Here is a 14,634-nt window from a genome sequence, read left to right on the forward strand (position 1 = left end):
TTTAAAAGAAAAGTTATACAAAAAGAGTCAACTTCTTATGTAGTGTGAAATTTGAATATGAAGTAAATCAACTCATCTCCTATCTTTCATTGGATTTAGGAAATCCTAACACTTCCAGGGGTAAAAGAAAATCAACGAAAGAATTGATAGTTTCCGCATGAAGATAAAATTCATGTTTAATTGTTTAACAGAGAAAAAAAGATGACAAAGAACTTTTAAAAAAATATTTTTCCTTTTATTGCACATGTTCAAAGTGATATAATCCTTTGATTTACCTGGTAAAATAAATAGAACTTTTCATCCTTTGATTTACTTGGTATAATAAATGGACCAATTTATGGTTAAAAAAAGAAAATTTGTGACAGATTTTGCTTTAAGAAACGTAACTGCAGGAGAAAATGCTTCATAAGACTTTCTAGAAAGGGTAAATAGATATATACATCTCAAATCCTAATCTTACTGAAGAATTTCTTACCCAGTGTTGTCCGTACTTTTGGACTAAAATCAATTATAACTGGAGTCTGTAAACAATTATAACTATAAGCATTCTTTGCCGTGGCTTCAAATCCACTGGTAATAACTGAAATATCAACTGCACCCTCAGTTCTCTGAAACAAGAGAAAAATAAAACAATTAAAAATTAAATGTTGTGATATAGAAATCCAATAAAAACAAATCAAATTATTCAAAATAAATTTCCAAAGATTTTTGTTTCAAAGTCATGAATCAGAATCAATTATCAAATATTTAGAAAGTTGTGGTGTCAAATGGAGGTTACATGATTGAATTCTTCAGACAAAGGTCTATGATGTATCGGTTTTGTAGGTGCATATAATCAACTTAAATGCATCTATATTACTGGATTCCCGAGGGCTCTGCAAAATAGTTCAGATGTTCTGGACAAGTGATTCTCTAATTAATAAAGCCTACGATACTGAAAATTTTGGTTTTTTTGCTCTTAAAATAGGCTCAAGTGCAATTTTTATTCCTATTTATGGAAAAAGGACATTATTATATCTTTCGCTAACAGAGTTCCAGAATCCAAGACTAACACTTGGACCCCTAAGAAAAATATTTGGTGTTTTCACTGATAAACACTGAAATGTAACCTATACCATTCCCAATTAGGAAAATAGTTTTCCCCAGCCTCTAGTATTTACTTAATGCACACTCACTGTTTAAGTGAATGACACAATTCAACAAGTTTTAACTTACTGTACCCCCTAGAGTCTCATCTCCAACATTCAGTCCAACACATGTTCAAATTCACTTTTCCTACAATACATAATATTGACACTTAATCTGCTACATTTTTTAATATTAGTGACTGAATTCATCATCCTTTTGCACATAGTAAATAAAACAGAGTCTTAGTTTAAAGACAATTTTTAAAAATAAAGAACAATGATCAGTCCTAAAATGTAATATTCTATGGGAAACTTCACATTGTGTGTGTGATTTGTTAACATACAGCAACTTTAGCATACTTAAAATATATATTCCTATTAAAAAATCCAAAATGTCGAGATTTGCTTCCCTGAGTTTTTTAGACTATTCATTACTATCATATTTTTTTCATCCTTTGACTTTTTGGTCAACTCCTATTCATCATCATTCAGGCTCTGATAGAACATCAAGTTTTCCATAAAACTTTCTGACACCCTCTCCCCACTGTATTTTATCTTCACTTTGTATCTACTTCTATTATTCCAAATGGAACACACTGTGTAACATTGGTTTATATCTCTGCCCTCCTTAATGATGTTATGTATCTAGATTGTGGAGATGACATTTTGTATTCAGATCTTCACAGAAAGATTTGAAGAAATAATTGTTGAAAAGCATAACTGAAATTCTGTATTTGCTCAGTAAATATGGCATTTGTTTAACTCTTACTGAGATGTGCCTTAATTAATAAGATTTCAGACTTAGAAAAAAAAATGACTGTATAAGATGCCTTACTTTTGGTGTTCTGCAGGTTATCTTATTCAAATCTCCTTCAATTATATTGCATGTTTCATTTCCAACTAATACCTCTGAATTTTCATTAAAACCAAATCCAGATAGAGTCAGGAGAGTACCACCTTCATATGTAAAAAAACAAAAACAACACCACAAGAACAGATTAACTATATCAAGAAGGCTCTTTGGCAATAATGTATCTCATCATTCAAGAATTGTCTAATCAATCGAGATGTAATTAGATCAGCACATCTAATAGATGCAAATAGATCAAGCATGAGACTTGAGATGTATACAATCACCACCACACACCCCAGCCTGAGCTCTAGAGTCTGGAATTGTAGAGGGGCCGGGCTAAGTTGATTTAATGAAATAACATAAATTTGCAATTAACATTTGCAACTGCTATTTTCTATAGTGTCTTCTTCATCCTAAAGAGAAATTACACCATTTCTATTTACTTAACCAGTGGGAAATGATAGTGAATTAAGACTCTTATCAAATCCCAAACTTTAATACCTTGAAGTAAAAAGAAAATTAAGACAAAATTCCACAAAATAAAAATAATATAAAATAAAAACACAAAACACACCCAAAAGATCAAAGCCAAAGCATAAAATTCAAAATTAAGCATAGTCAAACAAACAAACAAAACCACAAAGGAAACGAAGTGGGACAGGAAAAACATGTTGTTTTCTTTCCATTTTCTGAGTCAGCCTCCCTTTCTCCGATTTGTTCCCGGAACTTTTTCTGGGTCAAGTAGCTCCACTGAGACTGTGGTTACAAATGGAGCAGCTGGTAAGCAGAATAATAACTAATAAATCTTATTTTGACATAATTGATGAGCTTATTATAGAAACATGTAATAATTGATGATATTAATTCAATAACCTAAGACGTAAGTATAAGCAGTCACCCTGACTTGTGCTTCATAAGAAACAAAAGAATTAGTCATCCATTGAATCACCATGCCTTCCAAAAGGGGAGTCTCCTTTGTTCTATATGAGGAAGCTTTGGGGTCCTCTCCCTTCCCCTTTCTAGAAACAGTCCAATAAAATGATGGTAATGTATGCAATTTTCTTTGTTTAGAGCAATTAACTATTACCTGCTAGGCTTCCAGAAGCAGGCAAGATGTGTGAGATCTGACTGTGATAAATGAAGCGGAATTCCTCCTCCTCCTCTACACTTCGTGCTAGTCCAACATCAGCTACAGACACAGCAACCGGGAAATGCCCAGCACTTCCATTCAGAACCTGGCACTTGATCTCATTGTCTTGTGATAAAACAAGAAGAAAATGGTCAGGGAGTGTTTCTGTGAGATAAAATTACTGAAGTTTTGTATTTGCAAATATAAAGAGTTGACTCCATTTTTATACTCCAAGAAACATATCTAAGGAAACCTGCTGAGATATTAATGGGAGGAACATCTTTACAAACTACCTGATGTTGTGAATCAGAAATTTGTAGAAAAGAGGAAGGTAAAATAATAATGAAAGCAGAGTAAACAATGTACTCCTGATTGCTAATGTCGCAAAATAAAGTTACTATGATAATAATTGTAAAATCCTAATCTATAAGACCATTTGTATCAATCATTCTAAAAATTTTGGTCCAATATATTGTTTGTCCCAAACTGAATAAAATAGTAGGTTTTATCAAGAAAGGTGATCAAAAACCAAATGAAAAACATATTTTCACTTCATTTATGTGCACTTATGAAAAAGGTGCAATATTGACTGTTAGATCTCAAGAATGCATAGAAGATCTAAATTAAAAACAACTTAAATTATATGGAAGATGAATTTGCTTCTGTAATTCCAACTGATTCAAATTAAGGAAACTCCCTGGGATTATGAAAGAGAATTTTTACAGAAATAAATAATTATGGTCCTCACATTTTCATGAGTAGAAAATATGAATGATCTTTAAATTCTATGTTAATGGAGAGAGGTTCTGTTGGACAAGTCTGGGAAGAAGGCTATGTCCTCTTGCTATGACTAATGTGACATTTTCAAAGCATGGGCAGAGGGGACCATGGAATACCAGAGCAGCAATTCATGTATTTTTGTGTCCCAGAAACACACCAAAGGAAAGATTTCATGTAATCAGTTTATGAAGAGAAAATGAAGAACAAAAATCAGCTCTTATAGGATAAAGACACTGTACAACAGTGAAAGAATTAGCCTGTGGTCATAACCAAAGATTAGGAAGATAAGGTATTTATCCAGAGAATTTTGCCAATTTCATGACCCCAAAGGTACTCTATAGGATAATCATTATTGTAACACTGCTCCTTGATTCTACTTTCTCTTAGAGAAAAACAATAAGACTAAAAGAATAATAATTTTAAAAGAACCTACCATTTACAGAAAGAAGAGAGCAACCTACTGGCCCAACTGAGACTGATACAGCTGAACTAGGAGAAAATCCAGAACCTGATATGGTTAGAATTGTGCTTTCTTCATAGGACCCTGCAAATGATAAATTTAAAAAACAATATTAAAATGACAGAACACAGAATCTGTTGTTATGAAATATAGATGTTTCTCAGAGAAAAATGAGCCTATCTTCTAAGATATAAACAATAAGCCTATAAGCAAGTGGGGGAAAAAGACACATTTAGCAATGGTACTTTTTCTCCATTGAATTACTGTGCATTGCTCCATGTTTTGAATCTGTGTGTTGAAAGAGATTAGTGGAAAGAATGATCTGATTCAAAGTATGGAATGATGTAAGGCAAGGAAAATTATTCTTACGACAAAAAATTTAAACAGACATCTCCTCCATATGGTAACTTAGACTACGACAGAGCTGACAACACAAATTCATGAGAAAGGGATAAATTGTACAGTTAGTGTTGTGGACACTTTCCATTTGAAACAGAATAAGATTCCTTTATCTAGGGTAATACACATCCTAAAGTGCTTGGGATAGTCAAGGTTTACACCCACTATCCCAGCATATTATATTTAATGTTCTCCATTCATTCTTAAAGGTATCCAGATTTGGTCAATAAATGACATGGTCACCCTACATATGTAACATCACACACAACATAGATTCCACAAGAATTTAAGTAGCTAAGAAAGAAAAACAAAACTTCAAACTTTTAGAAGGAAACATAATCAAATATCTTTGTAACTTTAATGTAAAGATGGATATCTTAAATAAGATACAGAAGCCATGGTTAACCATAAAGGAAAAGATACATAAAATAAACTAGTAATTTAAATGCTTCCATGGACAAGATACAAAAGCAAATCATAATGATACACTGGGAGAAGACATGTGCAAAGGATTGGCGAGCATAATATAAACACACAGTACAAGTCAATAGAAAAAAGACAATCTGATAAAGGGATAAAGGATGCTGACAAGCAATTTGCAGAAGAAAAAATAATCTAAATGTCCCAAAAACATATGAGAAGATGTTTCTGTGCATTACGAATCAGGGAATAGACAGCATTAAAACAATGATGAGGTAAATTTTTTCACTCATCAAGTTGACCGAAATTAGGAAGCTGTATCAAGTACTGGTGAAGATAATGAGTATGATGCTCTCATACCTGCTGGAAGCACAGACACTCTGAGAAGCAATTTGGTCATCTAATAAACTGAATACACATAAATTCAATTAATAACCAGCATTTCCACACCTGGGTATAAACCCTAAAGAAGCCCTAGGATGTATGTAATAGGAGATTTGTACAAGAAAGCTGAATACAGTCATGTGTAAGCAATCTAAATGTCCATCAATAGAGGAACAAATAAACTGATATATCCATGAAGTATTTTAAAGTCATGAATTAGATGTGCATAAAACCGTATAAATATTTCTCAAAACAAATGCTGAATGACAAAAGTAAGATGTAAATAATATTTACAATGCCATGGTTCATTTGTAAATTTTTAAAAAACTGGCAAAATTACCATATGAGTGTTACATACAAAAGGTATTAAAAATGACATGGAAGAAAACAGACAAAATTAATTATTATGATTGCCTCTGGGGAAGTTTGCAGGGGACTAGCACTGAGCATGGTGCTTAGAGAGAATTACAGCTGCTCCTATAATATTTTATTTCTGAAATTGATGATTGAATTAAATATGACAAAGCGTTAATAGCTGTTAAATTTTCAGTGAGGAGAATATGGGTGTTTTTTATAGCATTATTTAAACTTACTTTTTCCTTACTTTCACATTTACCAAAATGTGACAAAAGGCAATTCAGGCTGTTAATTATTTTGAGTAAGAAATATTTTTTAAGGAAGTGCATATAAAAGTGGAAATCCATTACAAAATACAAGGATGGATTCAAAAATAAGAATACCAAAGGACCAAAACCAAATTAAAGTTCATCAAATCCTTATTCTTGAGAGTTCTGAAGTTTTTACAATAACAATACAAACTCTGGGATAATTCATGTTATCCCCAAATTGGTATCATTTCTGTAAAAAAGTCTGAAGAATATATTATTTCAACACAACGACATGCTATTTTAGAGACTTCAATGTGCGTGGGTTTTTTTCTTTCTCTCTCTTTTTTTTTTTTTTTTTTTTGTGCTGATATATAGTTAGGTGAATTTTCTTCCTAGCCACCAAGACTAAATATGTGATTATAGTACCTGAGCTTATCTCTTTGACTGCAAAAAAACCACCCCTTAACAATCCTTAGTCATACTGTTTATTTCAATCTTTGTTAAGTTCAGACATAAAGGTAATCATGTTTTTTAAAGCAATCACATAGTAGGAAGATATTTTATGATGTGTCCCTCTAGACTGAGTTCTTGGCAATAATTTCTCTATCTCTTATGCTCATATCTAGGACTTTATTTTCTTTTACTGAACAGCAGCTGTCTTGTTACCAGCCTTTGAGTACTATATCTCCTCGAAGAAGTGGTCTTATATGATGAAAGATTCCAATTAATACTCTAGCTCGTAGAGTTTAGCAAAAATGCCTCAGTATCAGAAATTTTAGGGACTGATTCTAACTTGATGAAACTAGAGAAGCAGGACTAGTGAGTCCATCCTCAACAGTGATTTTTTTCCCCCAAAGATAATTAACGATCTTTCCATAGCTTTCTGATCTGATAGAGTTTTTCACTACTTAGAACAGTCTGCTTGTCTTAGTTGATGCCTTAGAATATAAAGAAATCATTATCTGAGTTTACGTTTTTGCTAACTGTCTTCTACCCCATACTCCAAGTTAAAAAGCAAGAGATTACCTTGGGAGGGGCTTATGGCTGAAACTTGAGGTGTAGTTGTGGGATCCCAGGTAAACCCACAGTCACCTGAACATTTAGCTGGAATTTCATTGATGTAGACTTCAACCTTCAAATAAACCAACAAAGAGATAACAGGGGTAGCATAGTTAAATAGAATATGCAAAGGATTTAGAACAAGTGATGGAATTTTGCTTGTTTGTTCCTTTGTTTTCAAAAATTATCCTATTCCATTCATACTTTTTCTGTTTTGACACTTTATTCATTCATTCAGCAAATGTGTCCATTATCTATTAGGCACAATTATAAATGTATCAAGCACATTTGACAAAACAGACAACTTCCCTGCTGTAACTTAAATTATATTCTAGTGGAGGTAGGACAGAGAGTTGCGTATCTCTATAAACTTAAAAAAAATTAAATGCATATTATGCTCTGGAGGTGATTAGTGCTATGAAGGAAAATAAAGTTGCTTTTGGAAAAGTCACCTAAACTCCATACACTTTAATCTCCTCATCAGTAAGTGGTAACATTAATAATTACTTTACAGAGTTACTAAAAGGATTAAATGAAATAATATATTTTGAAATAGTAACAGTAGTGCTTAAAAATCCATTCTTTTATCATAAGGAAGATAATTTTCACAAAAATCATAAAATAATGGTATTGAGTGAATCATATGTTAACACAAATAGTCACATGAAGATAATAAGGATTTCATCTCTCCTGTTTTGGCAGGTCTTTAACATATTACATGCTAGTTATACAGTTAAAATTACATTAAACATCACAAGGAAGGTTTCAAAAATACCTGTGGCTGTTTGCTGGGTGTACGAAGTAGGTCTCCAAGTATGTGTCGTCTGAGTAAGCCACCTTCCTTTATCTTTGTAACTGTCATGTTAGCCTTCTCTCCAGAAATGTTAGAATCATTGATCTATTTTTAGACAAGATTATTTTACTAGAAAGGCCATGATAAATATAACCACACTAGTTTTTGTTTTTAAATTTAAGCATAGCTAAAAGTGAAAAGCCAAAGGATGAAAAAAAAATTCAAAACTATTTTAGTCACATTTTGAAAAAGAAGCCTCTTCAAAAATGATCATAACCTACCCAAGAAAAACATGACAACATCACTGGATTATCATTTACTGTATTAATTACAACTTAAATTAAATGACTAAAATTAACTTGAAGATTTAGAACAAAATATGCCTAAGAAACATGAATTTACTTAATTTGATTTTTTCAATACAGTCTATGCTTTTTCTGAATATGACCATCTTGATAAATGATTGTTAAATAATTGAAAAATGTAGTCCTCTTTCCACCTGAGAGTCCATTTGTCCCCATTAGCATTTTTGGCCTCTGACTTGCTTTTTAATCCACTCATGGAATTCTATTTTCTGCCCGTGGTAAAAATGAAACCAAATCAGCTCAATGTGTATAATTTGAATATTCAAAATCACACTGCCAATCTGGTAGCCCTGTGAGGCATACATACATACGGTGTGTGGCACAGAGGCAGGAGCCTCAGGGCTGGGGCTGGGGAAGCCAAAGTGAGAGGAGCAGAAACAATGAAGGAGCAGAGGAGCCTGGTCAGGAGAGAGCGAAGGCTGCAGGTGGGCCGACACCAGCAGAGGTCCAAGGAGGAGATCAGTCACCAGAGCGGTTACAGTTGCAGAATTTTCTAATTCTACTATCAAATCATGTGCTTTCTTAAAATAACTCTCACATCTTTACGGCATCCATACAGTCTATGTAGGGTACATTATATTCTGTTTATATTGTTTTTCTGGGTCTCCTCTCCCTCCATTGCCTTTTTTACCCCCATAAATGGTTTTATGTATATTTTCTGTTATTTTTTTCCACCTTATGTCAGGGACATCTTTCTAGGAGAATATATGTAGGAATATATATGGTTCTGCACAGTATTCATGCTAAGTTTGTGTCATTTTAACAACCGTTTTTCTAGGATTCTAGGATTTTTACTATTACAAATAATGCTGCAGTGACTAACTTTGCACCTATCTCATTTCATCTTTGTATTATTATTTCAGTGGAACAGAGGTATAGAGCTGAAGCTGCTGAATCATAAGGTTTCCATATTCAGATATGACTAAATTATCCTAACTTGCTTTCTCGCCAACAGTGCGTGAGGGAGGAGATTGCATCTCACACCCTCATCCTCATGAGAAAGCATCTTTTTTGATGTTTAACATCGGAGGCTCTGGTCTCTTCCAGACCCTTCTCCTTCACATATTCTGAGCCCTATTTCCTTCCCTTGACCCTGTTCACAGGCTAAGCAAAAGCAATTAGATGAGAGCTCAAGGTCTCCAAGGCCCCAGAATACAGCTCTAGCATATGGTGGCAGAATTGCAGACAGTGAGGCTGATTATGCCTGCCCCCTCCCACCTCTTAAGGAATACCCAGACTTAGTTCTGAGACTGTCCCTTTCAAGGGTCTTCTAACCCACGTATTCCTCGACTTTGTCCACAGGGAATCAGGAATAAAGCACCAACAGCAATTCTCCATGGAAGCAAATGCCTGGTCAACTTCATTTAGAACAATCTTCTCCTCCTCAATTCCCTTTTATTACTGTTTAGTCAATAGTCTGCATTTTGTAAATGCACACAGCCTCCAGTTATTTTTGGAATGAGGCAGGGTGCAAATAAGCAAGGAACACACAGCAAAACACAGAAACCAGGTGAGACGAGGGAACCTGCAAGAGATTCTGCTTCCCACAGACGCTTCTCCACTCGACGGTCCATGAGTATCCAGCACAAGTTCCTTCTCGTGTAACTGAGACTTGTCCCACTTCTTCCAGACTCTGGAGAGCAAACTGCAAATCTGCAGCTGACACAGCAGCCGGGAGACCTGCACTCACACAGGGACGGCAAAGAGCAGGAGTCAAAACTTAAAGTACACGAAATGTCTTTTACCACCTGTAAACCAGCTGTCCTCCTCCACTTATGCAAAAAGTTTATATATTTCTTAGAAACCAAAAATTACATGAGTAATGTACCTCAGACATTGAGCCGTGGCTCAAATACTCTTTTTTTTTTACAGTATCAATTAACTTTACAGATAATCCATAAGCCATGGATGTAAAAGAAAGCAAACCTTTGGGGTCTGGTATATCTGGTGAGGTGGTGAAGAAAACATGAAAATGTCGTTTGTTCCAAATCATTTAGCTTTACATTACTGACATAACCTCAACTCTATAAATTACGTAGGGAAATAATACTGAAAAGAAATATACCAGAATGTGTATTACAGTAGTCTAGATCAATACAGTCCAACTAAACATATACCAAAGTTATGGACTTTGTTCATCTACCTTTGAGAATATGTCCGTAAGCTTGGATGTCAAAGCTGCCACTGAGAGGCGGAGATGCTGCTTGAATTCTTTGAATACGAATCTTTGATTCCCCCGGCCAATTATTTCCTCTGTAAACAGACTCATTCTCTGTCTCATTTGTGATTATCTAGTTTCCAAAGTAAATATTGATAAAATGAATAAACATAACAATGGCTAACATGATTTCTATTTCACCAGGGTACAATCCTGTGACATGACATAAATGAGCCTCAGGTATTCAGGACTCCTCAGAACATCAAGGAGAGTCACATAAATCAACACAGTCCATACCCATACAGCTGCGATAATGAGCCCAAGTCAACTCAGTCATCTGCGCAGCCATCAGCCGGAACCACAGTAATACCTCATTAATTCAGAGTGTGTCCTCCATTACCATCACCCAAGGAACAAATATTTATTGAGCAGCCATTTTATTCAAGGCACAGTGCTAATCACAGCGGGGAGGCAAAGAAACCTGAGACGTGGTCTTGCCTATCAAAAAATGAAAAACCTTCTTGGAGAAGTAACATATGGAGGCTTGAAAACTTAACTAACAGTATAAGGAAGTATACGATCAATGCAGGGACTGATCCAGACTCAGGAAATCCCTGCCTAACGTCGAGTGCCAATCAAGAGACAGAAGCAACACGTGCACTAAAAATCCATGGATTGTAACTCGAATAGGGTCAGTGATATTCTCCTGCTTCTGACCCCTGTTAATCTTGTGGAATTTAAGATCATAAACCCTATCTCCCACTTAAATGAGTAAGTCTAAGTGCCGAGAGGCATATGCAAGAATGTTCAGTAGAGCTTTATTTATAACAACCCCAAACTGGAAATAGTGCAAAAGCCCATCAATAGGATGGATAAATTGTTGTGTATTAATACCACAGAATACCATACATCAATAAAAAAGAACAAACTACAGCTATATGCAACAACACGAATCTCACAATATCGAATGAAAGAGGCTAGATGCAAAAGAATACATACCGTATTATTCACTGGTATGAACAATTAAAAACAAGCAAAACTAATTAATGGTGGTAGAAGTCAAAATAGTGGTTATCTAGGAGTGTGGGGTGAGTGATCTAATGATGAGGAAAATGCTGAAGAAGAGTTTTTGGGGTCTAGTGATTTTCTTTATATTGATCTAAGTAGTGATTGAATGAGAGTATTTACTTTGTAAAAATTCATGGAGTTCAGCAAGGTTGATCAACATAAAAAAACCAATCACATTTTTATACACAAATAAGATGCATGTAGAAACTGAAATTAACACCAGACCCATTACAATGGCTTCAAAAAATATGAAATACTTACATATAAATCATCTAACAAAATACGTACTGAATTTGCCCTGAAATTGCAAAATGCTGGTAAATGTAATCAAAGAAGACCTAAATATGTTGGGAAAAAGAAAAAAGCAAAGAAGATCTAAATAAATGGAGAGACATATTGTGTTCATAGATTGGAAGACTCAACATGATAAATATATCAATTCTCTCCAAAACAATCTATAAATTTAATGTAATTCTTGTCAAAATACCAGCAAGACTTCTGTAGAAACAAGCTTATTTCAAATTTTATATGGAAATGCACAGGACCTAGAAGAGCAAAAACAATTTTTCACAAGAAGAGTAAAGTGAGAGGAATCACTCGCCCCAATCTTAAGACTTACTACATAGTTATAGTCATCAAGAGAGTGTGGTATTGGTGGAAGGACAGACACATAGAGCAGTGGGACAGAACAGAGAATCCAGAAGTATATTCACACAAATATGCCCAACTGATTTTGCAAAAGTCAGTCAATGGGGGAAGGATAGCCTTTTCAATAAATGGTGCTGGCACCACTGGAGCCGCAGGCAAAAACATGAAACTGGACCTAAAACTTTGCATCTTATACAAAAGTTAACTCAGAATGGATCATGGCCTTAAATGTAAAATGTACAGCTATAAAACTTCTAGGAAAAAATAGAAAAATATTCAGGACTTAGGGCTAAGAGCAGTTCTTAGACCTGAAACCAAAAGTACCATTCACAAAAGGAAAGACTTGATCCATCGGATCTCACCAAATTAAGATTGTTGCTCTGTGAAAGATCTCATGAAGATGATGAAAAGGCACGGTACAGACTGGGAGACAAAGTACTTATATCCAGGATATATAAAGAGTTTTAAAAAGTCAACAATAGGGAAGGGAAGGGATAAATTTGGGTGTTTGAGATTTGCAAATGTTAACCACTATATCTAAACATAGAATGAAAAAAACAAATCTCTTCTGTATACCACAGGGAACTTTATTCAATATCTTGTAATCACTTTTAATGAAAAAAAAATGAAGATGAATATATGTATGTATATGCATGACTGGGACATTGTGCTGTACACCAGAAACTGACACATTACAACTGACTATACTTCAATTAAAAAAAAAGTCAACAATAGGAAAATAATCCAGTAAGAACATGAACAGATATCACAGAAGAGAGTACATGGGTGTTCAACACTATTAGCCATTAGGGAATGCAAATTAACACCAAAATGAGCTAACAGTACATATCCTATTAGAATGGCTAGAATAAAAAATAGTGCTAATGCCAAATGCTGCCAAGTTTGAGCACACACTGGATTGATCACGCATATGTTGCTGGTGGGAATGTAAAATGGTGCAGGCACTTTGGAAAAGAGTGTGGTAGTTTCTTACAAAACTATACATGTGCTTGCCATTTGACCCCGTAATTACACTGTTGGAGAATAACCCAGAAAATGAAAACTAATGTCACATGAAAACCTAAAGATGAATGTTCACAGCAGCTTTATTCATAATAGCCAAAAACTGGAAACAACTCAAATGTCCTTTAAGGGGTAACTGGTTAAACAGACTATGGTGCATTAAATGTTACTCAGTAATCAAAATGAACAAACCACTGATACACACAGCTGGGAGGGATATCAAGGGAATTATGCTCAGTGAAAAAGGTCAATCTCAGAAGACTAAATACTAGCGCAATTATATAAAATCGAATTCCATTTATATAGTATTGTTACATGACAAAATTATAGAGACAGTGGTTGTCAGATATAAGACTGCATGAGGGAGGGAGGTTGCTGTGCCTGTAAAAGGGTAACGTGAGGGATCCTTGTGATGGAACTGTTTTGCGGTGGTCAGATGAATCTACACATGTGATAAAACTTGTATAGAACTACACAAACACACGTACACACAAATGAAAGCATGTAGAACTTTTAACATCTGAATAAGGTTGGTAAATTCTATCAATGTCAATTTCCTGATTGTGCTATTATGTTATAGTTATAGAAGGTGTCACCACTGGGCAAAAATGGGTGAAGAGTATAGGATTATTTCTCACAACTGCATATGAATCCATGATTATCTCAAAGTTATAGTTTTTTTAAAAAAATTCATTGATCTGGACATTTAATACATGTTCATGTGCTACTACATTTTGTTACAGAGCTAAAAATTGAAAAGCACTTGTGAGACATTTATTGTAAGATACTAAGACTAAAACATTGGGTCTGGGTGGGTAAAAGCAATTTTCATGGGACACTTAACAGTTCTTCAGTCTTTTAACCATAAAACCATTAATACAAAGTTCTCGGTGAGACCCAAATTATCATATTTAATTATTATTTAAACTTTAATCTTGAACTTATCTTTGGTTTTGGTTTGTTGTAGGAAATTATTTTTGCACCCAATTAAATGTAAAAATACTCAGCATAATTGTAACATTGAATACAGATCTTATACTCAAGCAGTACAAAATATTGTTCAGATCCTTCTGGAATTATGGCAAACCACCTCTTTCCTCTTGTATCAATTCTGATACAAGTAAAAATAAACAGCATTTATAACAGAAACAATTTATAACCATAATGCAGAATCTCAAATTTTCATTCCAATAATCTCTGTTCAAAGATCTTTATTGGAAGAGCCCGTAACTTTTCCTTTTACACCAACAGAGAAAACTCTACTTAAATCTGACTGTTTCTTAAAGCTATTTCCTCCTGCTTTTCTCCCTACTGACATATTTCTTTAAAAACATTTTAATATGTAAAGTGAATTTTCATG

General features: G+C 34.3%; 1 protein-coding gene across 7 annotated transcripts in view; it reads right to left on the reverse strand.

Moving 5' to 3' along the window:
• PKHD1L1 (PKHD1 like 1) overlaps nt 1–14,634 on the reverse strand; it is a 133,712-nt gene that overhangs the window by 72,059 nt on the left and 47,019 nt on the right. For 6 of the 7 annotated variants that reach the window (XR_004315082.1, XM_032467653.1, XM_032467652.1 and 3 more), the window contains 8 exons: nt 10,521–10,668; nt 9,903–10,057; nt 7,995–8,117; nt 7,187–7,292; nt 4,323–4,433; nt 3,068–3,235; nt 1,963–2,084; nt 476–608 (listed from right to left, as the gene is read on the reverse strand). Coding sequence is in view for 6 of the 7 variants with exons in the window: in XM_032467653.1 (XP_032323544.1) it covers nt 476–608; nt 1,963–2,084; nt 3,068–3,235; nt 4,323–4,433; nt 7,187–7,292; nt 7,995–8,117; nt 9,903–10,057; nt 10,521–10,668 (1,066 nt within the window). In the remaining variant the exon portion in view is untranslated. The remainder of the gene's footprint in view (nt 1–475; nt 609–1,962; nt 2,085–3,067; nt 3,236–4,322; nt 4,434–7,186; nt 7,293–7,994; nt 8,118–9,902; nt 10,058–10,520; nt 10,669–14,634) is intronic. The other variant, XM_032467655.1, reaches the window with a different exon arrangement.

The sequence above is a fragment of the Camelus ferus genome, chromosome 25 (assembly GCF_009834535.1).
Source record: "Camelus ferus isolate YT-003-E chromosome 25, BCGSAC_Cfer_1.0, whole genome shotgun sequence".
NCBI lineage: Eukaryota > Metazoa > Chordata > Mammalia > Artiodactyla > Camelidae > Camelus > Camelus ferus.